General features: G+C 48.8%; 1 protein-coding gene and 3 pseudogenes across 1 annotated transcript; all 4 read right to left on the bottom strand.

The window, feature by feature from the left end:
- Positions 1-3093: 3093 nt before the first annotated feature.
- Positions 3094-12716, bottom strand: LOC142014046 (uncharacterized). Its single transcript, XM_074996056.1, has 4 exons — positions 12542-12716; positions 12067-12193; positions 11012-11128; positions 3094-6011 (listed from the first exon to the last, which is right to left on the bottom strand). The coding sequence occupies exons 1-4, from the start codon at positions 12629-12631 to the stop codon at positions 3688-3690; spliced, it is 2658 nt and encodes an 885-aa protein (XP_074852157.1). The 5' UTR covers positions 12632-12716; the 3' UTR covers positions 3094-3687.
- A 4847-nt stretch (positions 12717-17563) lies between these two features.
- LOC142015159 (interferon-induced very large GTPase 1-like) lies at positions 17564-20157 on the bottom strand (annotated as a pseudogene).
- On the bottom strand, positions 19765-21356 carry LOC142015160 (up-regulator of cell proliferation-like; annotated as a pseudogene).
- Positions 21282-22718, bottom strand: LOC142014047 (uncharacterized; annotated as a pseudogene).
- Between the last annotated feature and the right edge of the window lie 486 nt (positions 22719-23204).

Below are 23204 nucleotides of genomic sequence, written 5' to 3' on the forward strand. Positions count from 1 at the left end.
CATGGCAAAATATTATTGTAACCAATCATCTTCATCATCAACAACCATGGACTCAGCACCCCCTGGTGTCCGATGCTTCCTTCGCTCTTTCCCTCCATCTTACCCTGTCTAGCATTCTTTAGACTAGTGCCGCATCAATCTACTATAACATCTACCCATTCTCTGTGGGTTCTCCCTCTCCTGTCCAAACCGTCCATTATGCTGAATACCAGGGTCTTGATTTTTCATTCAATGTTCATTCTGGACATATGCCCGAACAGCTGTAACTTGTGTTGTATAACCTTCTGCACTAGGTTCTCTTTCGACTGTATCTTCCTATATAATTCCTTGTTGGTGACCTTCTGCATCCATCCTATTCTCAGGATCCTTCTATAACAACTTCTCTCGAACGCCAATACCATTCTCTTTCAATCTTTCGTTATCACCCATGTCTCACATCCGTATAACATGCTGCTGAATACACGTTTTCAAGATACTCAGCTTTCTTCCTATGCTAATAGCTTTGCTTTTCCAGCTCTTACCCATCGCCATCCAACTGCATCTTGTTTTTGCTATTCTACTGGCTATTTCCTTCTTACAGGCTAGATCATACGTCATGTTGCTCCCCAGATATGTGAACTTCTCTACATTCTCTAGTTTGATCCCATCTACATTGATCTTCCTTCCTATTCCTTATCTCCAAATACCATTGTTTTCATTTATCGATGTTCATAATCGGTCCGTGCTGCCTCCCTTCCTTGTTTAGCGCCTGCACTGTTCTTGCAAGTTTCTCTTCATCTTCTTCAATGATAACTATATCATCCACGAACCTCAAGCTGTCGATTCTCATCCCATGCACAGATATACCTTCTTCCTCTTCCTTGATCTTGTCTATCACTCTCTTTAGGTGCATGGTGAAAATATTCGGCGATATCAGATCTCTTTGTCTCATACATCTAATCATTCCAAACCAACTTCCCAACTCTCCGCACAGTCTCACCGCTGCCTCCACATTGTCGTTCATATCCTTCAACAACTGTATCAGTCTCCTAGCCACTCCGTACAACTCCAACGCCACCCAAATCATTTTCTGTTCTATACTGTCAAATGCCTTCTGAGAAATCAATGAAGCAACTGTAGAGGCTCTTGCTCTTTCGTTGAGCTTCCTCCACTACCAATCTTTGTGCCAGTATCTGCTGTATGGTACCTCTGTCTTTCCTGAAGCCCACTTGCTCATCCACTAGATGTTCTTCGATCTGCAGTCTTGGTCTCTCTGTCAGTATCAAATCAGCGCCTTGCCCAGATGCCTTGTTATGGCAATCATTCTGCAGTTCTTAAACTCCAACACGCTTCCTTTCTTGTGTATTGTCACTAGCACGGCTCTTGCCCATTCCTTAGGTGCCTTCCCTTCTTTCCACGCTATATTACATAGTCAGTGTAATCATACTGAATCATATTTTCTCTGACATATTCGATCCTCTCTCCTGTGATCTTATTTCCAGGGCTCTTTTTATTCTTTAGTTGTTTCACTGCTCTTTCTACTTCCTCCTTTGAAATATCAGTCTTGCCATCGATGCTCGGCGGAGCTATCTTTCGGTTTTTCAGTCAGTCTCTCTGAGATACTTTGGTCCAAATGTGCTTTGTACAAATCAGTGCACTATCTCATCCACTGCTGCACAAGTATCATTTTGTTCATGAGCACTTTGTCGTTCTCATTGTAACCAATATTGGCTGGTATCAATGACTGTTTTTCCCTCTTTTTTTTTTTTTTTTCAGTATCTTCAAGTTTGGGGACAAATTAGTTTCTCGTGTCCTCTCCTTACACTGGGGCTGGATTTGGTCCATTATATGCAATGTTCAATAGATGGCAACTCAAAGGAGGTCGCTGAAGGCCTGATTCTGTGATCCTTCATCATATCATAAGATTGGAAGAGAAAATATAGTTCTACACTGTATTTTAAATGAATTTGGACTCAAAGTTCTGTATTCCTAGGTATCTATGGCTGCGTCTACACGTGCACGCTACTTCGAAGTAGCGGCAGTAACTTCGAAATAGCGCCCGTCACGTCTACACGTGTTGGGCGCTATTTCGAAGTTGAAATCGACGTCAGGCGGCGAGACGTCGAACTCGCTAACCCCATGAGCGGATGGGAATAGCGCCCTACTTCGACGTTCAACATCGAAGTAGGGACGTGTAGACGATCCGCGTCCCGCAACATCGAAATAGCGGGGTCCTCCATGGCGGCCATCAGCTGGGGGGTTGAGAGATACTCTCTCTCCAGCCCTTGCGGGGCTCTGTGGTCACCGTGGGCAGCAGCCCTTAGCCCAGGGCTTCTGGCTGCTGCTGCTGCAGCTGGGGGTCCGTGCTGCATATACAGGGTCTGAAACTAGTTGTTGGCTCTGTGTATCTTGCACTGTTTAATGAAAGTGTGTCTGGGAGGGGCCCTTTAAGGGAGCGACTTGCTGTTGAGTCCGCCCCGTGACCCTGTCTGCAGCTGTGCCTGGCTCCCTTATTTCGATGTGTGCTACTTTGCCGTGTAGACGTTCCCTCGCTGTGCCTATTTCGATGTTGGGCTGAGCAACGTCGAAGTTGAACATCGACGTTGCCAGCCCTGGAGGACGTGTAGACGTTATTCATCGAAATAGCCTATTTCGATGTCGCAACATCGAAATAAGCTATTTCGAAGTTGGGTGCACGTGTAGACGTAGCCTATGTGTGAAAAAATCCCTTCCTCAATCTTCTTGGTCTGCTGTAGTGTTACAAACAAAGCTGCTGACAGTAGTCTGAAATCAATTACCCACAGAATTGAAAATACCATCACGATATTGTGTTATCATATATATTATTTTTGCTGTGTCCGTCCGTCTGGGCAAGGTTTTACCCTATTGCCCCCACACCCCCAAACTGCCAGCCCCAACCCTCCCCCAGCCAGCACGGGGCCTGGCCCAGCCCCCCAACAACAACCCCCCACACTCCCGCCATTTCGTGCCCTTCCTGGCCATTACAGGACCCAGCCCTGCCCCTCTGCTAGAGCCCTCATACACACTGTGCCAGCCCCAGCCCCAGCCCAGCCCCCAACAGAGCTTCTCCCCCACCCACCATAGGCCCCAGCCCCTACACTTTAGATGCATATTACAATAAGCTTCTGTCTAAAACTTTCTTCGAGCCCAACTGCCGATTGCAAGCAAAGCTCCAACGGGGCCTCTAGTTTTGACAAAATCTGCAGAAATGTCAAATCTCTACTTTTTTGGTGCACAGTTCCCAGGACAAAGTGATGAGAAACTTTTTTTGTGCATCTCCTGTCACACAGCTCATCAGGCCAGAAGGTCAGCTAGGTCTCAGGACATTTTGTTTGGTTCACCTTGATGATGTACGCTTCACACAGGCTTTTCCCTATGATGTCTGAATAGATCTGATTCTGTAATAGCAGCGCAAAACTTGGCTATCCTGACCTTTGTTGCACTTCAAGTACGTAGTTCTTCATCACATTTCTATTTAAAGTAGACTCAGTTCCTGAGTCTCTTTCAGCCACACAGAGCTTTCCACCCCACAGGTCAGCCCAATCCAGGCTGAGAGAGGGCTGCAAAGCCCACTTCTAGATGTCATCCAAGGGTCATGCCCCCCACGGGAACCGAGGTAGGTATGAAGAGAGTTCCTGGCTGGATCCCATTTGGATGGGGAGCTGAGGTGTGTGTCTTGGCTGCATCCTAGTTAGAGGTGTGCATGTATGGGTAGAACAGAGAGAGGACCTGGCTGGATGAGGGGAGGGGATGACCTAGCTGGATCCCAGCTACAACCACGGGGCCCATAATGGAATAGGCTGTGACCATTCCCTCTGACCTCCCTCCACCCATCTGCTCTGCCCCACACTGCTCAGCCAAGTCCCCTTCCCTGCCCCACAGTCTCTGCTGGGCCCTGGCAATGGCGTTGGTGTGCGTGACCTGGTGCTGGATTAAGCTGCCCAACCGAGAGAAGCACCTGCCACAGTCAGAACAGCTGTATGGCTGCTCCCCAGTGTGCGTCCGCTGGTGCAGTCTCAGGCTTGATCGATACGCAAAGCTCTTGCTGCATTCAGAGCAGTGGTACGGGCGTTCCCCCGTGTGCACGCGCTGGTGCGTTCTCAGGCTTATTTTCTGTGCAAATCCCTTGCCACAGACAGCGCAGCGGTGTGGCCGCTCCCCCGTGTGCGTGCGCTGGTGCATTCTCAGGCCCGTTTTCAATGCAAATCCCTTGCCACAGACAGCGCAGCGGTGTGGCCGCTCCCCTGTGTGCTTGAGCTGATGCACTGTCAGGCTGGTTCTGTATGGGAAGCTCTTGCCACAGTCGGGGCAGTGGTACGGCCGCTCCCCAGTGTGCGTGCGCTGGTGCAGTCTCAGGTTAGATCTACATGGAAAGCTCTTGCCGCAGTCGGGGCAGTGGTGCGGCCGCTCCCCGGTGTGGGTACGCAGGTGCACTCTCAGATGCGAGATCCGTGCAAAGTCCTTGCCACAGTCAGCACAGTGGAACGGCCGCTCCCCGGTGTGTGTGCGCTGGTGGATTCTCAGCTTCGAGCTGCCCGTAAAGCTCTTGCCGCATTCCGAGCAGGTGTGCAGACGTTCGCTGGTGTGGAGGCGCTGGTGTGTTCTCAGGCCCGTTTTCAGTGCAAATCCCTTGCCACAGACAGCGCAGTGATGCCGCCGGTCCCCCGTGTGCATGCGCTGATGCGCTTTCAAGCCAGTTCTGTATGCAAAGCTCTTGCCGCAGTCGGAGCAATGGTGCGGCCGCTCCCTGGTGTGAATGCGCTGGTGCTGTCTCAGATGAGACACGAGTGCAAAGCCCTTGTTGCAGTGAGCACAGCGGTGCGGCCACTCCCCCGTGTGCTTGAGCTGATGCACATTCAAGCTGGTTCTATGTGCAAAGCTCTTGCCACAGTCAGGGCAGTGATGTGTTCGCTTCCCAATGTGCATGCGCTGGTGCTGTCTCAGGCTCGATCTACACGGAAAACTCTTGCCGCATTCGGAGCAGCAGTGCGGACGTTCCCCGGTGTGCTGTCGCTGGTGAGTTCTCAGGCTGGCAGGCTGTGCAAATCCCTTGCCACAGGCAGCACAGCGGTGCGGCCACTCCCCAGTGTGCTTGAGCTGGTGTTTTCTCAGGCTGGAGCTCTCTGCAAACTCTCTGTTGCACTCAGCACAGCGGTGTGGCCGCTCCCCAGTGTGCACACGCTGGTGAATTCGTAGGCTGGCTTTCTGTGCAAATCCCTTGCCGCAGACAGCACAGCGGTGCGGCCACTCCCCCGTGTGCTTGAGGTGATGTACTCTCAGGCTGGAGCTGTCTGCAAAGTCTTTGTTGCACTCAGCACAGTGGTACGGCTGCTCCCCTGTGTGCGTCCGCTGGTGTAACCTCAAGTGTGCAGTCTGTGAAAAGCTCTTACCGCAGTCGGCACAGTGGTACGGCCGCTCCCCGGTGTGCATGCGCTGGTGTGCTCGCAGGTGTGCGATCTGGACAAAGTCCTTGCCGCAGTCGGCACAGTGGAACGGCCGCTCCCCGGTGTGCGTCCGCTGGTGGATTCTCAGCTTTGCGCTGTCTGTAAAGCTCTTGCCGCACTCGGTGCAGTCATGTAGCTTCCTCCGCGTTCGCATGCGCCGATTCCGGGTCACTGTGTTGGCACTGTTGGAACTCCTATTGGCGTTGGCCGAGCGGTGGGGCTGCTGCCCAGTGTGTGCGCATTGATGGGCTCTCAGCTTTGAGCTCTCTGCAAAGCCCAGGCCGCACTCAGCACAGCAATGGGGCTGCTCCCTGGTGTGCGTGTGCTGGTGCTGGCTTAGTGCGGACGGGTTGTTGAACCTTTTGCCACACTCAATACAGCAGTGAGGACGCCAGTCCATGGGGAGCCTCTGGCGTGCAGCCAGGTCTGGTCTCTGGCTGAGTCTACCCGGGGGATGGACCGTGTCCTGTTCATGGATCCCCACGTGGGATGTGGGATCCTGCTTTCCCGCCGTGATCTCCACACATGCAGGCGGTGTCCTTGTTTCTCCTAGGATTTGAGGCCCTGCTGGGGAGAGCAGAGGGAATCCCTGCGTTAGCTCACGGTTAAGTTACAGATATGTCAAGGAGGAAAAATGTCACAAGTGCAATTTCCTCATTTGCCCATGAGGGATTTTCTGGATGGATGCCTCCCCCTGCAAAGGCGGCTCCTGTCTCAGGGCTGCACCCACCGCCTCGCTCTGGGCATCGACACCACGGGTGCGGGTTACCAGGCCACTCAGATTCATCACCCCTCCCACCCCAACAGGTTTACTGAGCTGTGATTTTTACTACATTTATTGGAACTGCGCCATCAAGGTTGACACAGCACATAGTGACAGACCTACAGCCTGACTTAGGGGGTTTAACCCTGTTTTGTTTGTGCAGCACCTAGTGCCAGCACCAATGTGTGCCATGGGCCTCTTGGGTCTCCTCTGAAGCTTAAACAGTATCCTGCCTTGGCCACAGGCAGCACCTGCAACAAATGGACCCTGCAACAGTTCCTGGGCTCTAACCCAGTTCTGAATGGGTCCATGGCTTTTTGCCATCTGCTTGTGGTTTTATTTCCATCAGAGGTTTTTATTTTCAGAGAGTCAGAAAAGATCAGGGTTGGAGGAAACTTCAGGAGTCCATCTAGTCTAACTCCCTCAAAGCAGACCAACCCCAACAGAATTTTACATGTTGCTGCTTCTTCATTTTCCCTTCTGTTATAGCATGAGGCCTGTTCACTAGTTTCTGTGCTGTGACAAAACTCCTGCTCTCACTTGGTGGATCTCGTGCCTGTTTTTGGCAGAGGATTTGCCTCAGACGCTCATACCAGTCTTCAGTTTAGACACCAGCTTGCTGTTTGGTGAGCTACTCTCACCACTGGCCAGCACAGGGAAAAGAGAGGAGCCTAAATTCCATAGTCTCTGCTGCCTATCCAAGTGATTCTGGCAGGACAACCCCCTCTACCAATATCAGTCCTTCTGCTGTGCTGGGCAGGAGATGGGAGAATGGGGGGAGTCTGGGCCCACCCTCTATTCCTGGCTCCAGCTCAGGGACCCTATGATAGCAGATGCCTAAAGTGTCTCAGGTGTTAGCTGCTTGACAGCTACAGTTCCCTGGGCCACTTCCTCCCTGGCTGTCCCTAGCATCCTCCTTATCACAGGCTCTGATCTGTGGTACCTGGTTGTGTTTATGCCTCTCAGAATCGCCACAGCTCCCTACCTCCTCCAATCCTCACACAACACTGAGCCAACAGAAGAGGAACTTTTTTTAAAACCAGTCTCAGCTGGTTCTAAACTGGCTCCAGGTGTCCTCATTAGCCTGGTTTCCTGGAGTCTGCAAGCTTCCTAATTGGTGCCAGGTGTTCTTATTAGCCTGATTGCCAAGAATTATTGTAGCAAGTTCCTGCTGGTTCCGGATTAGCCTTTGCTAGTTCACTTTGGGAGCAAAGACCTATTTAATCTAGAACATGGGTGTCCAAACTTTTGGCTTGCCTGGGCCGCATTGAGTGAAGAGGAATTGTCTTGGGCTGCATATAAAATATATAATATAGTTAATGTATATAAATCACATAATAATGTTAAAAGTTTACAATCTTGTGGGGCCGCATTACTAGCTGTCCAAGGCCGCATGCAGCCCGCGGGCCACGGGTTGGACACACCTGATCTAGAACTAATACATCTGTCCTTCTACAGCTCTTCTGTAGCTCTCTGGGTTGACCCTGCCACAGTTGTTTACACTATATTACTTTGAAACTACTTTAGCTGAGGGGCTACAATTTCCTCATGTAAACACAGTGAGGCCAGGATAAAGCTGCTTAGGATAATGTAACTTATTCCTGCTGGATAGGAATAAGATACACAGTTTAGTTGAAGCACCAGAGCTTGCAGAGAGCTCTCTCTTTGCTCTAAAAATTATCAGCCCCACCAGTCATGCTCCTTGGTGCCCCAACTACACCAGCACTTTAGAGTGCTGAATCTTGCATGGCTCATGGGGTTGCTGTTTCACACCTAGGGTGCATCTACACTTGCATTCCTCTTTCGAAAGAGGAACGTAAATGAGGCAAATGGAAAATGCAAATGAGGTATAAATTTGCATATTTGACCCCTCATTTTGCATATGCTAATTTCGAAAGAAGAAAACCAGTGTAGACACTGCTCTTTTGAAAGTAAACCCATCTTTGAAAGAACCCTTCTTCCCTTTATTTAATGGGAAGAAGGATTCTTTCGAAGATGGAGTTTACTTTCGAAAAAGCAGTGTCTACACTGGCATTCTTCTTTCGAAAGACATTCTTTTGAAATTAGAGTATGCAAATGAGGTGCAGATGCATATGAAAATCTATAACTCATTTGCATTTAGGATTTGCCTCATTTGCATACAATGCCAATGTAGACAAGACCAGTGATACGGCTGAGCCGGACGGGAGGAATGGCTGCCACCCATTAGGCCTGTGATTTACCGTCACTGACTCTGTTGAGGTGGAGGAGGGTGGGGGGTCTAAACAGTGACACTGCAGAAATGTAAGTTACAAAGGTCTCATGCCCCTGAGACAGGATGAGGAAAAGGGATGTGACAAAGCCATTCCACCCTCTCTCCCTCTCATCCAGCCCATATATCACATTACTCCAAGTGGGGGCCCGCAGGGTGATTTCTTCTGCCCCCAAACAAGTCCGCTCCTCCAGGTTTAGAACATTATACTGACATGCTCATACCTACTACGCAGCACACCTACACGAGCCCCAAACTTCAAAATAGCCATGCAAATGGCCATTTCGAAGTTTACTAATGAAAACATATTCTATTTTACAAATTAAAATACACTTTGAAATTGCTGCGGCTCGTCCAGACAGGACTCCTTTTCGAAAGGACCCCGGCAACTTCGATATCCCCTTATTCCTATCAGATAGGACTTAGAGGATTTTGAAGTTGGCAGGGTTCTTTCGAAAAGGAGCCCTGTCCGGATGAGCTGCGTGGTGGTGAGCTGCGGCAATTTCGAAGTGCTGCGGCTGCCCGCATGCTAATGAAGCGCTGAATATGTATTTCAGTGCTTCATTAGTAAACTTCGAAATGGCCATTTGCATGGCCATTTCGAAGTTTTGGGCTAGTGTAGACACAGCCTATGTGCGACCTCATAGCTACTCTAGCAGGGGTGGCAAAATACAGCCTGCCATCACTCTGCAGCCCAGAGCAAGCTGCAGACAGGCCCCCCCTGCCTGCAACGCCCCTGCATGCAACTGAGAGCAGCTGGTTCTGGGGCCCACATGCTCTCTGCTTTCTGCTCCCCCCAGCACAGCAAAATCTCTTAGCTGTGACTGGCTTGAAACGGGCCAATGGGAGTTGCCTGGGCCGTGCTTGCAGCACAAGCAGTGTGCGGAGAGCCACCAGAAGGGTCTCTGGCCATGCAGAGAGCACATGGACTCCCCAGATGGCCACCTGCAGCAGCGTGAAGGGGGTCCTGCTAGGCTGCTGGCTGGGAGCTGCTTAAAGGTAACCAACAACTGGCCAGAGCCTGCACCTGGCACCCCAGCCCCTCTTGTCCCCACCCCCACCACTGCCCCAGCACCTTTACCCCTCCCCCGGGTCACAACCCAAATCCACGCACCTTCACCCATCCCTCCCAGACCATGCACCCCAATTCCCTGCCCAAGGTAACAACCCCCTCCTGCTCTAGGTCACAACCCAAACCGCTGCACTGTTCTCCAGGTCAGAGTTCTTTCCACCACTCCAAAATCCCTCCCAGACCCCACATCCCCTAATCCAACCCACCTCCCAGACCCAGCACCTCCTCCATTAACATCATGGAAGAGTACGGCCCTTTACCACTTACCAAGGTCTTGGAGTGCCACTCTCCCACCCACCCCCAATCAAAAATGATTGCCAGACTGGAGGAAAACCTACTATGAGGTGATTGCCCAGCCGGTTGGAAAGCTGCTCTCAGAGACTAGTTATTACAGTTCGCACGTGAGCTGAAAGGGCTTGAGTGGGATCCTGCAAGAATCTGTCCTGGCTCCTGTTCCACTCCATCTCTTCAGAAATGATTTGGACATGACACAGATTAACACTGGAAGCTTATGGAGGGTACCAAGCTGGGAAGCACTGCAACCCCTTCAGGGGACAGGATTAGAATTCAAAATGATCCCATCAAACCGGATACAGGGTCAGAATGAAACAGGATGAAATTCATTGAGATCATATGCAAAGTACAATGCTAAGGGAGGACTAAAGTATTGCACAAATACAGACTGGGAAGTGGCTGCTGAAGGAGGAGTACTGCAGAAAACCCTCTGGGGTTAGTGGGTCACAAACTAAATATGATTCAGCAACAGAATATTTAAAGGAGAGAAGAAAAGGCAGTTACTGTTCTCAGATGTATTAGCAGGAGTTTTGCAACCAATGCACAAAAAATAATTCTTCCCCTCTACTCAGCACCAGTGAGGCTTTAACTGGGGCACTGAGTCCAGTCGGGCATCACACTTGAGAAAGGAGATGCAAAAACTGGGGATGTTCACAGGAGAACAAGAATTGGTAAAGATCAAGCAGACATGATCTAGGAGGAAAGACTGAAAAAAAAAATGGGTTTGTTTATCCACCCTGTGTTAGACAGACACCTGTTAGGGATGATCTGTATAACACTTAGCTCTGCCTCGCTGCAGGGGACTGGACGAGATGATTTAGCAATGCCCCTGCTAGGCTTATATTTCCAGCATTCAAACATATCAAGGCCAAAGAAGCTCATTCTGCTATTCCTGCCTCTGGCCCGGTAACTCCCGGCTAAGCAAGAGCAAAGCTTTGAGAGAAAGAGAGAGACAGACAGAGAGAGAGATGCCCCACCTCCAGTGACAGAATCCCACTAAGGGAGAATCCCTCTCATCCCTAGGGAAGATGTTGCAGTGGGGAATTCCCCTCCCAAACTCTTAATTCCTAATCTGGATTTGCCTCCTTCTCACAGTCAGAGAATCTCACTCTGCCTTTGCTTCTACATTAATGAGCCCTCCTCTCGCCACTGGGTGAATCAGAAGGCACTGGATTATTACGACTTACCTGAAGAAGGGCTCTCACAACTGGAGCTTTCCCTGGAGCCCTCCGCATCCTGGATCCAGAGCTCTGCCTCCCCTATCTGGATCCGTTGGATTAAGTCCGGTATGGAACCTGAATAGCCTGGGGGTTGGGGAAGGATCAGTTTTATTACTAAGGCCTCATCTTCACTTCCAGGAAGATCAACCAGGTCAGATGCACAAAACTGATCTCTCTGGAGTCGGCCACTGACCCCATACTCCTCGATATTGTGGTGTAAGGGAGGTCCTCGGGAGAAACGCTCCTCTCATCTCCTGCTGTGAGGACAGTCAGGTAAGTTGATTTCAGGTACGACGCTTCTAGCTACACAACTGCTGTAGTCAGGATTGAGTATCTGAAATCAGCCTAGTGTAGACTAAGCCAGAGTTTTGTACACCCCATCATAACAGGGCCCCGATCTTGGTCAGGGTGCCTCTGTGGCTGCTTCAGACAACACCCCAAGAGATCCCAAACAAGAGAATAAAGAGATCAACCTTCCTTAGGGGACATTTCTTCCCATCTCCCACCAGGGATGTTCCATTCGCCCTGTGAAGTGGCAACGTCTGTGATTCTTCTCGATATTCTCTCGGGGCTGAGTATGGGAGGTAGGGCCATCACGACATGGCTGTCCTTTGGTGCAAATATTGTTTAGCTGCACGGTGGTTAGAGTAACATGGCTTCTCCCTTTTTTGCAGGGAGGTGGGAACTGTTAGCAGCACAGGAGAGTTTTCTCCCTGCCTTATTCACCTAACCAGAGTCACCTCCTGAGGCCGAGTCTCTGTCCTGAGCGGTTGGTTGGGGATTCCTGCAGGAGGTTGTTGCTCATGGGACGTTTGCATCCACCTCTGTGCCAGGACTGAGGCACACAGTGCAAGTAAACAAGTGACACTAAATTAGCCCCTGGCTCTGTCGCCCTGAGCTCTCCTTTAACAGGAGGCCTGAAAGGGGCTGACATTTGCCATCACTGAGTGGCTGGGGGCAGCTGAGGCTGGAGGGAGCCCGGACGTTTCACTGCGGGCAGTAAAAGGCAAATGGGTCCTTACCCAGGGACAGGAGGGCCCGGTAATTGCTCAGCATCTGGTCCCGGTACAGCTGCTGCTCCGGCGGGGACAGGAGCTCCCACTCCTCCCGGGTGAAATACACAGCCAGAGCCTCGAACGCCGCCTCCAGCTGTGGGCACAAGCGTTCCGCACTCAGCCCGGCCGCTGCCGCTCGCCGGCGGCTCCGCGGGGGCGACTCCCAGGGACCCCCCAACCCAGCAGCGGGGCCCACGGAGCCTCTGCCCCGCCCCGTCCAGCTCCCCCGGGGGCCTCGGGGCCCCACTGCCCGGGGACAGGAGTCTCCCTGGGCTCCCCGCGGGGACCCGAAGCCCAGGGCGGGGACCAGGCTCCTGCTCCCCCTCCAGGTCGGGGCGCCCCGCTCCACCCCCCGCAGCTCCGCCCCTCGCATGGCCGGGGCCTCCCCTCCGCCGCCTGGCCGCGTCCGCCGCGCCGCTCCCTGCCCGGGGACGCGCCATACCCGGGAGCTGCGGCTGCCTCCGCCCGGTCCCCGCTCGGCTCCCGCCGGGACCAGCCAGTGCCCGGGGAGCCCCGGCCCCACTGCAGCCATCGCCGGGCAGCGCCTCCCCGCCCCCGCCAGGGGCCGCAGACAAAGCCGGGCCGGGAAGGCCGCTCGCTGGGCGCTGCGGGATGCGCCGCTCCGCTCCCCGCCCGCCCGGCTCCAAGGGCCCCGCGCCTGCGCCGCCACCTGCCGGGTGGCTCGGGGGGGCGAGTCCAGCCCCCCTCTCCCGGACGCCTGGGTCCCGAGTCCGGCCGCCGGGGGCGCTCGCTGCACCAGAAGCCCGGGCGGCGGGAGTCCATACGGGGGCAGCAGCTCCCCGCCCCTCGGCTGTGACCCGGGCCTCCTGGGAGGGGAGTGGGCGCTAGCGGGTGCCAGAGGGCCCAGGCCAGGCTGTGCCGTGTGTGAGTGGCTCAGGGAGAGGCGGGTGCGGCTGTGTGGTGGTGTTGTGTGTTGTAGGGGAAGGCAGCCCCAGCCGGTGTGTAGGGTGGGTGTTGGAGGAGGGCTGTGGAGGTCTGAGGGTTACAGGCACTCGCCCTCAGCTCTGTGCCCGCGCTGCAGGAGCTCACAAAACCTGTGCCACCTGCCCCATGCAGCTGCCCTAATCTGGGCTCAGTGCTGGCGCTGAAGGAGCTGCCATCCAGGCTGGCTGTCCCGCCTCGCCCACCCCTGCTCATGGTGCCCAGCCCTGCACGTCTCACGTACCACCGCCCCACCGACCACTACAACTGGCTACCCCTCTGAGGGCAATTAACAGTCTGCTAGCTGTGGCCACAGGAAGGCGTTCTAGGAAGGTGGGACATTAGACTCTTAAAAGACCTATAGTTTTTCCTTAACGGCCCAGCCATGCAGAGGTCCATTGAGTGGAGCAATTGACTGTATTGTATGCTGGCAGTAGTGGATCCTGTGGAGGCAGTGGAATGCCGATTCTGGTCCCATGAGACAAGCAGAGAGTGATGGGATTGCATGATTATGCAGGTATGAGATGACAGGCAGTGGCTGCAAAACTTTCACATGTGTAAGGCCACTGTGATGGAATTTTGTGAATTATTTTCTCCCTCACTGAAACACAGCAACACTAGAATGACACCTCCTCTGGCAATTGAGAAGTAATGGGAATAGACCTGTGGAAGCTTGGAGCTGCAGACTGCTGCCCTTCAGTCGGGAATCAGTTGGGTAAATCTACAGTGGGGGCTGCTGTGATCCATGTAGCCAGGATAATCAATGCCCTTCTGCTAGGAAGAATATTAACTCTGGGAAACATGCAGGAGATAGAGAATTCTGTAACAGCGAAGCCACCCTAGCTGTGGGGTGGGATGATAGCCAGAATGCACATTCTTATCTTGGCACCAGACCACCTTGCCAAAAAGTACATAAAATGAAAAGGTTACTTCTCCATGGTATTGCAGGCACTGGTAGATCACAACGGCCATTTTACCAACATCAGCAGGGGATGGGTGGCAAAGGGGCATCTTTAAGAACTCAGATATCTTAGAAAGCTCCAAGAAGGAACTTTCTTCCCAGACCACAAAAATTACAGTTGGGAATGTTGAAATGCCAATAGTTATCCTTGAAGCCAACATACCCTTGGCTACCATGGCTCATGAAGCCATACACAGGCAGCCTGGACAGCAGTAAGGAACTGTTCAACTCTCGGCTGAGTAAGGGCAGCATGGTGCTAGAACATGCTTTTGGCCATCTCAAAGCCCGCTTTCGGAGCCTACTGACTAGGTCTGACCACAGTCAAAGCAGTATTCCTGTGTGCGCCATAATATCTGAGCATAGGTCTACAGAGCAAAGTTATTTCAAAATAACAGCCGTTATTTCAAAATAACTAAATGACACACCTGCTATTTTGAAATAAGTTTGAAATAGTGATTGTCTTATTTTTAAATTGGTAAATTTCATCTCAGGAGAAATAGCACCTATGTCAAAATAGGTATGGTTAAGACGGGGAATAAAGCCTACTTTGAAATAAGCCATAATGTGTGCAATGGCTGTATTCTGAAACGGGCTCTGGGGCTATGTCTACACTATAGGGTTTTGTCAACAAAACCCCTGGAGCATCCACATATAAAATGCATCCTCCATTGACAGTTACTCAACAAAATGTGGTGCTTTGGCTGACAGATTTCTGCCTCTCCCCCAATGAGGCAGAACTCGTTTCTCAACAGCGTTTGTTGCCAAAAAAAAGCCGTGTGGATGCTGTAGGGGGGCCTCTGTTGAGAGACAGGGCTTCTGGGTCACCAGGCAGTCCTGTTCACTTGGCTTCCAGCTGGCCATTCTGTCAAGGGAGCAGCCGGGCAGTCTGGCTGCTCTCTGTCAATAGCGTGGATTGACAGAGCAATCCATTGGTAGTCTAACTGTGATCTGTCAACTGGGGATTTGTTGGAAGACATCTTCTGACAATGACTTCTGTTGACAGATCACTATAGTGTACACCTAGCCTATGGCTACATCTACATGGGCCCCTTTTTCCGGAAGGGGCATGGGAATGAGCAACCCAGAAGATGCTAATGAGGCATGCATGTAAATTTCCTGCACCTCCTTAGCATATGGCCATGTGTACATGCGCCTGTAGATGCACGGCCCGTGGGGATCTTCTGGAAGGAAACCCGTCTTCTGGAAGCCCCCTCTTCCCTGAAAGAGAAGAGCTTCTTCTGGACTCCAAATCATGTGGTCATATGCTAATGAGGCATGGGAAATTTACATCCAGGCCTCATTAGCATCTTCTAGGCTGCTCATTACCACGACCCTTCCAGAAGAAGGAGCACGTGTACACGCAGCCTATGTGTGTAGATGATGTATTTCAAAATAGCAGAGGGCTATTTCAAAATGCATTTTTGTGCGTAGCATCGTTATTTCGAAATAAGCTCATAATTAGCAGTGAGGTGCTCGGCCTCAGCCCTCCACCCTGTGATAAATCTTTCCCCCTTAGCGTCTCGCTACTGACTGTGGACGGCCAGAGACTCATCCAATGAGAAGAGCACATCAAGAGGCACTGCAAATCAAAAAGGCTTTGAAAGCCAGGTTCATGAATGAGCGGACGATAATGTGACGTTTATGTATGCTGCTCTGAACCAGATGGCCACTGCAAGATGCACTGGCCTGTATTTTGTCCCGCTCCCCATACGCAGTTGGCATAAATCGTGAAGGTTCTGTGGTTCTAATGCCATGCATTTTTATTTAGGAACTCGGGCAACAGAGACAGTAAAGAAGTTCATGGTATGAGCAATGATTGGGGGTGGCGGGTGCAAGGGAAGGTGACTTACTAACCCCCCCACCCCACTGTGCAGCAGTCAGAGTAGCGGGAATGTCAGCCTTCTGTTCCAGAAGACATTCCTGGGAAATGAGTGAAAGGCTGTGACTCTCCTTCTACCCCTGCATTCTCGGGAACCTGTGAGAGAAGGCTTTGGAGCCTGGTGAGGAGGGCAGGTGGTACATCATAGGGTGCAGGGGGTGGTCTGTGCTCCAGCGGTGTTTCCTGGACCTCTACCAGGCATCGCAGCAGCTCTGTTTGCTCCCACACAAGCCTCAACATACCATCCTGAGTTTTACGTTCCTGTTTTCTACATGCTTTTCTCTCCCCTTGTTCAGTGCCTATTACCTGTAGCATCACTCTCCCCCATTCATTCCAATGAGCAGGCTCAGTGCATGCAAATTGCATCTGCTCATTGAACATTTCATCCCGGGTTTGTTCCTTTCACCTTCTGATCTGAGATAGTCACTGGAGGAGGAGTGGGGGAGCGGGGTGCACAGCATCTGCAGTAGGTGTTTTGGGGAGAACAAATAAGGGTAGTCTTTTGGGAAGATACATTGTAAAACAAAGGTTAACTGATGAACAATTATTTGAAGCAGTTTTCTGAACAACAGAGATGTGTTCTGTACAAGGCCAAATGAACCATTTGAGTCCCTAGCAGGCAAGCAGGAAGACGGCACAGCACAGTTAGGGTTCAGGTTGCCATATAAAAAAGAGGACACCCCTTTGAGGGAGTGTAGCTCTACCAACTCAGGTTGCATTAGTGTGTTATATACAGTACATTAATACAATGTGAGTTGGTACATACGGGTAGAGATACACTCCCTCTCAGGGGTGTCCTCTTTTTTTGAAAGGTCGGATATGGTAACCCTAGCGGAGCAGCTCAGCTGACTTTGGTGGCTTACATAGTGAGCAGTAGGTTTGGCTTGGTCTTTAGTCTCCACTTTGAGAATATCTGTGGTGCTTGCAAAGTAGAGCTCTCATGGCTGTGCTTAGGACTGTGTCTTTGCCAGGGGCCCTGAGTTGATGAGGGAGCTGCAAGATCTGTGAAGGGGCATGTTTACAGGGGCTACGCTGGGCAGTATGCACTGGACCATCCCCTGCCCACTGAGAAGACTCTTCCTATGCAGATAGTTGCTCTAAGGGGGACAGGAAGGAGCACGGTGCTGCAAAAATTCCCAAATGAATATTTTACAGAATTAATATACAGTGACAATAAAGCAAAGAAATGTATTAATTTGGTGTTGATGTTTGTATTGTTTGCCCTTATACAGTGATGAATTTTGACAGCATTAAAGTATGCCAAGCTGGTTTGCTAAAATAGTAAAATAGAAAATAGTAACTGCTTCTTAATGTAGGCATGGCACATGGGTCCCTGGCTTAATCAACATGCATATATTGCAAGAATAAAATCCTTACGTTTGTAGCAACTGGATTTCAACATTTCTGCTCTGCTCCAACACACTTCTTACCAAACTAACAATAATCACAATACCTTGCCCTCTTTAATGTTTTCCATTAGAGAACTTCTGAACATATATGAACATTATTGAATTAGGTAGTGCAATCCACAGGGAGGAGGGTCAGATTAATTATCCCCTATTTTATAAATGACAAACCGAGGCTTTGGGAAGAAAAGAAAACTGACCCACAGTAACACAGCAGGTCAGTGGCACAGCTAGAAACGGAACCCAGGAATTTCAATTTCCAGTATTTCCAGCACACTAGCCCACATTCGCATCTGAGAAGGAGGAACAGAACCGCATGTCCTGGTCTTTAGCCATCAAGACCAGCCATCCTGTGAAGGACAGAGGTGAAGAAATGAGGGGCTGCTCTGTGTCAGGAGCCCCTTCCTGTTAGATTTCCTTCAGAATCTTAGTTCTTTTCACCAGATTATTTTCAGCCTATGGAACCCTGAGCCGCTCCACAACTCACTGCTTAGATGGGGTATTCCACCAGCTATTCTGAAGAGCCTAATCTTCCAGAACATAGTAACAGGGGAAATGAGTAGTTGGCATAAGCTGAATAGTGCAGAGGTGAGGTGACAGACCACAGGTGGTATCAGTACAGACCAAAGGGAGAGGGAGCACTACAAGTGCACCATCAGGGGTATGGGATTTGCTAACTTCTGATCATGGTGGAGTGTCCCAGTTATAACTGGGCCAGAAATGCAGATAATTCTTTATCTGGAACGACACTGCACAGCTTTTCTAATTATGCAGATTTTGTTGGGTAGAACACGCTACCATGATACCGTGCATGATACACTTGGAGATTAACTGTTTGGGACATCACATTGATATTTGAATTAGTCGCAGAGTTGACCTGGCTTTAAAGTGAATTAATTGGTTACTGGCTGTCACTATGAATCTGATAAAGTGCGAAGAGCTTTTGCGCTCAAAAATCTAAGAGTCAATTCCAGCATGTATCAAAAATGGATTTTTTATTCTGAAGTCACAAATGGTGCCTGACAACTTCACAGATGAAATTACATACTTGTTTGAATCTGTGTGTATTTTATAATAAATGCTTCCTATAGGCTCTCCCGAGCCTGTTCTTTGGTTAATATTTTGCCTGTTTGCTGGGCGATTGGCTAGTAAAGCACCATATTGGTCAGCAAACTGTCCATTGAAAAACAAAGTTCCAGTAATCAGAAGCAGTGATGCTGAGCTCTGCCTGAATGCACTGGTCTGGATATTACTGACAATAATCTTTAAATGGATGATCTTGAAAATCTGTGTCTGAATTCTGAAAATTATATTGGAAACCACATCAGAGGAACATAGAGCACAGGTAAGCTTTTCTGTGACCATTCTTCTGTATCAACCTAGCCCTTGAGAACCATGTGCTGATGCAAAGTGCTCTTTGTAAGACCCTCTTGCTGCTTGGCAGAGGACTTTACAGAATGGATACAGCTTCCCTCACCCAAACACTTGCTTGAAGACTTCATCCTGGGGCTTCAGTAGCAGTTGGGAGAGCTTTATTTATTTTTCCAGACTTTCAGTTCAACCGGTATTTGTTGCTGAAGCTCAGGAAGGAAGATTTCAATAAAAGTAGAAAACTGAGCTGGATCTGCTGGATTTTTAAACTGTATCCCTAGTAAGTTGTCTTGAAAATAGCAAGGTCCCACTATAGCACTTTCTGAAAGTTGTTTGGAAAGGTTGAGACTCTCGTAAGCCTTTCATCTTTGGCTTTCTCCAGAGCTTCCTTGACTTTCGTTATTGTCATGGATAGAATGTCTTTCTCCAGATCTTCCAAACCCTTAGCATCTAGGTTGTAATCGATTATATGTCTCCATACTCTAGCTTTGACAAAATTTTCAGACTTGATAATGTATTTCACATAGCTGTTGAAGTTCCCATCTTCTAACAGATTCTTCACAGTGAACAGGAATAAGATCTTGCTGGCATATTTCATATCTTTCCTTCTGCTGAGAATGGAATTCACTATTTCCAGCCCAAGTCTTTTGCCAACATAATCCCTTAAGGCAATTTGAGACAATGATCACAGAAATTCTTGGCTGTATTTTGTTGGGCATTTTTTCCCAGTAATGGTCATTAAATATTGAGAGAAATATTGAGGTTTCAGCATTTCCAGCCATTGCTAAGGGTCATTTTCATGCATCTTCTGAAATGCGTGCGCAGCTCCTCCCGAAATGTGATGTTTCAAATCAACTTCGAAGCAAACTGAAGTCTGAAGTTTTTTGCACTTTCTGCTGTTGAAGTTCCTCGTTGACCATATGCAATAATTCTCCGCAAAATGTTTCATCATAGTCTGCCTCGGAATAGCCCTTCTCTTCAATGTAACCATTATATTTGGCTATCAATGCTTCTTTAATCTTCCGACTGACTGAACTGTATCTGTTATATGCACCTTTTCCTGATAGAACTCAATTTCTTCATGAATGTCACACTTCTGTAAACAAATGGGTGACAATTCTGTTGGACAGCATTCCACAAACTCTTTGCCAATTCAGTAAACTGGGGAATGCCCTTGGAGGTTCTTTTAAGCTAACAGTTCCTTATGAATTCAAACCAGTACTGCTTCAGCTCGTACACTTTTTCACTGTATCCCATATTCATTGGAGCTGTGGGAGGGACTCGGTGTCACAGTCCTGAAATATACTGGTTGTGCTTCTCCCCCTCAGCTTGGCGTGGAGCTGACTCAGAATATCTGTCACCCACTGCAGCGGGATGTTGGCTGTATCAGCTAGCTATCTATCAGCTCAGCATGGTCATCTGCAATGCCTGGGAGGTGAGTGAATTGCCTTCCAGGTTTTAAAATGTTGCCTTCCTTAACCAGTGAGCTTCAGCCTCATAGAACTGCCCCAACTCATGCATGACATATTCAACACTTAAAGAAGTGGAAAATATTAATTTATCTAGTCCTGCCAGGGGCTAATTTGTTTAGGAGTGTCAGAGTTTCACTGGATTTCCCAGCCAGGCAGTTGAAAATGAGGTCGTATTTAGTTGTGCATTCACTCGAAGATGACAATACAGTGCATTTTCTTTCAGTGTGTCTTCAGCAGATATGAACACAGATGAGGAGATGTCTCTTAAAAAGCTGAACTGAATGAAGCCAGTGAGACTCAGTTCTCCACCTAGATTTGTAACTGCCATAAGCGCTGGGAAAAGATCTGATGTCTTCTTCCACCAGAGAAAAACCATGGAATTTCTACAAGCCCACTTGTGATTTTGTTCAAGGGATGTTTCCAGATGGCACATCCTGATGGATGAGCAAATTGTGGTGATTTTGGGAGGTGCTGAGAACCTCCTTGAGGAGTTTGGACTTGGAGAAGCTGCAGTTGCTCATCCACACAAAGGAAATTGTTGGCACTGATATAAGCACCAGGCTCTCTTCTCTAAACCCTCTGCTCTCCAGGGAGTGTGGCCTCCACTTCCTGACAATGTCCCTTGTGACTCGCAGCATTAGGGTGCACCTGGGGTCATCAAGGCAGGGTACCAGCAGAAGTAAAGCAAACTGGCACATGAAGGTTCTGGATAGGATCTCCTGCTGTAGGAACCTGTCTGAGCAAAGCTGAATGGCACAAAGAACATTGAGACTGTGGTATCAGTGTCACTAAAAAGGAAAAGTTGCTCATCAACACCTTGTTCCTCCTCATTCACTTTAGCTCCTTGATCATCAGGTTTCCCACATGTAAGTCTTGTGCTTCTGGCCGTATTATAGTCAAAGCCGTGGTCTTCCTCAGGAAATTTCACTATTAATTTCTTTATTTCTGAGGAGTCCAGTCTGTTAAACTCAGAGTTGAGTTCTAGGACATCATTCAGCCTGAGCTTACTGCTTCCATACTTCCATAAGGTTAACTTGGAGAGAACGTCTCTGAATCCCTTTTTCTCTCCGTAAAAAGTTGTTAAAATATGAGCATAAATTTCAGAGCTGAAAATATAAAGCTGGATTGTCTTATCTGCCAAGGCTACTTGTGCTGCCTAGGTGGTGGAAAATGGTCCAACAGAACTTGCAGAGAATTTCTCATGAATGTGGGAATTCTTCACTCATGGAAAATTGGCAGAACTAAGTGGATGCTTTGAGTTCTGAGCTCTTGGCTAAGTTCCCTTTCACTTGGATATGTCAGGCTCTGGGCTGTCAGCTCCATTCCTTTTCTTTGAGGATGCGTTGGTCTTTGGGCTGTTGGCTCTGTTCCCTTTCTTGGTAGATGTGTTGCACTATGGGTTTTAAGCTCCATTTCCTCTCTTGGAGGATGTGTTTGGTTCTGAACTCTCAGCTCGGTTACCTTTCTCTGAGGATGTGTAGGGTTCTGAGATCTCAGGACGGTGATTTTTTTACTGAAGATAAAACCATTTCTGGGTCTTCTGGTCCATTCCCTTTCACTAAGAGCTCTGCAGCTTCTGAATTCTCATTCCATTATTGGGATCTAAAGATTCAACAAAAAAAAGCCAGATAAAATCCTATTAAAATTCTAGATATTCCAGTGTTCTTGACACTAGATCCAATTTTCCTTCCTTCCAAAATTATGCCAGAATGCTTAGAGATTGCACACATCAATAGTAATACTACATAGGAGCAAAGAAGAGATAGTTCAGTACAATTTCAAGAAAATTCTGAGAGCCAGAAGCTACTGAGATAGGATATGTTTTTATACCAGGTGAACACATTGCTTTGATATAGATATATTCCACAATTATCCACTGGGATTTTCTTTTAAATGAAAAGAGCAATTAATGTATAGATGCTGGAATTAAATCTAACTGGTCTTATCCACATGTTGTTTTTTTTTTTAAATATTTAAGCATCTGGACCCCTGGGATGAAATTCTGCCTCAGCTACATGTGAAAATGAGTTTGGTACTTTGATCCCATCCTGCTCCAGTGTAAATGGTTAGACAAAGGGATAGTAGATGGAATGCTGCTTATGAAAGGCTGTTTGGACAACAACGATCTCTTACATTATGCACGATGGTTCAAAAAGACGTTTGTTCTGGATGAAATGCTACAATATTTTAAGAGAACGATCCTCGAGAGCAAATCTGAAATATGATTTGAGCTTTAAAAAATCTACAAAAAAGAAAATTTTACTCACCATCTTCTAAATTCTCAGGTATTGGTTCTAAGCCTGGAAACGTGTGTTGCCGGTTTTCTGTACAATCTAGAAATTTGTCATGGATCAATTCTCCCTTTTCAAATACTGTTTCAATCAGAGTCACTATTAGCTCCTGTGGATCACTTACCTGACTGATAGTGAATTACGCTCTCTGCATAAGGAGGAGATGGACATCTAGGGCACTCAAGACCACCTCTGGATCAGTTGGAAGAACATCTGTTAGTTTTCTTCTGGCTTTCATGTAATCTATGAGGGCTTCCCCGTGGCATCCATCGCGTCCAAATCAAAAGAGCTGGAAACAAACAACAGTAACCAGAAAAATTAATTACAGAAGGAGCATTCTAAGACAGGTCACGTTCAGAAGTTGCCCTTTACAACTATAAAGGGTAGGAAACGATTATTTTTAAATGAAAGCTATTATTTCTCAAGAGTTTATAAATGGACCCCTTCAGTTTGAATGAGAGGGGTTTGTGCTGCGGGACCCTCATTCAAATCAGTCTAGTCTGTGATGTCTATACGTGGTCATGATTTTACTTACCTACCAATGTAGGTCGTTTAGCCTATTTCTGGCCACAAGCGGTACCTCTGCTGTTGGCTGTCTCTGTGGTGTAGGTCATTCATCCACATAGCCTCTGTAGCAGAGACCTGATCTTTTTCCAAAGAGACACAATTTTTACTCAAAATATTCACTTCTTTGCTTTGCTGTGTTGTCAGTCTCTGCATCACTTCATTTCCTTAAGTAACGTTTTTTGTTTTTTTGTTTGTTTCCTCTCATTACAGCGCAGC

The sequence above is a fragment of the Carettochelys insculpta genome, chromosome 6 (genome assembly GCF_033958435.1).
Source record: "Carettochelys insculpta isolate YL-2023 chromosome 6, ASM3395843v1, whole genome shotgun sequence".
In the NCBI taxonomy this organism is placed as follows: Eukaryota; Metazoa; Chordata; order Testudines; family Carettochelyidae; genus Carettochelys; species Carettochelys insculpta.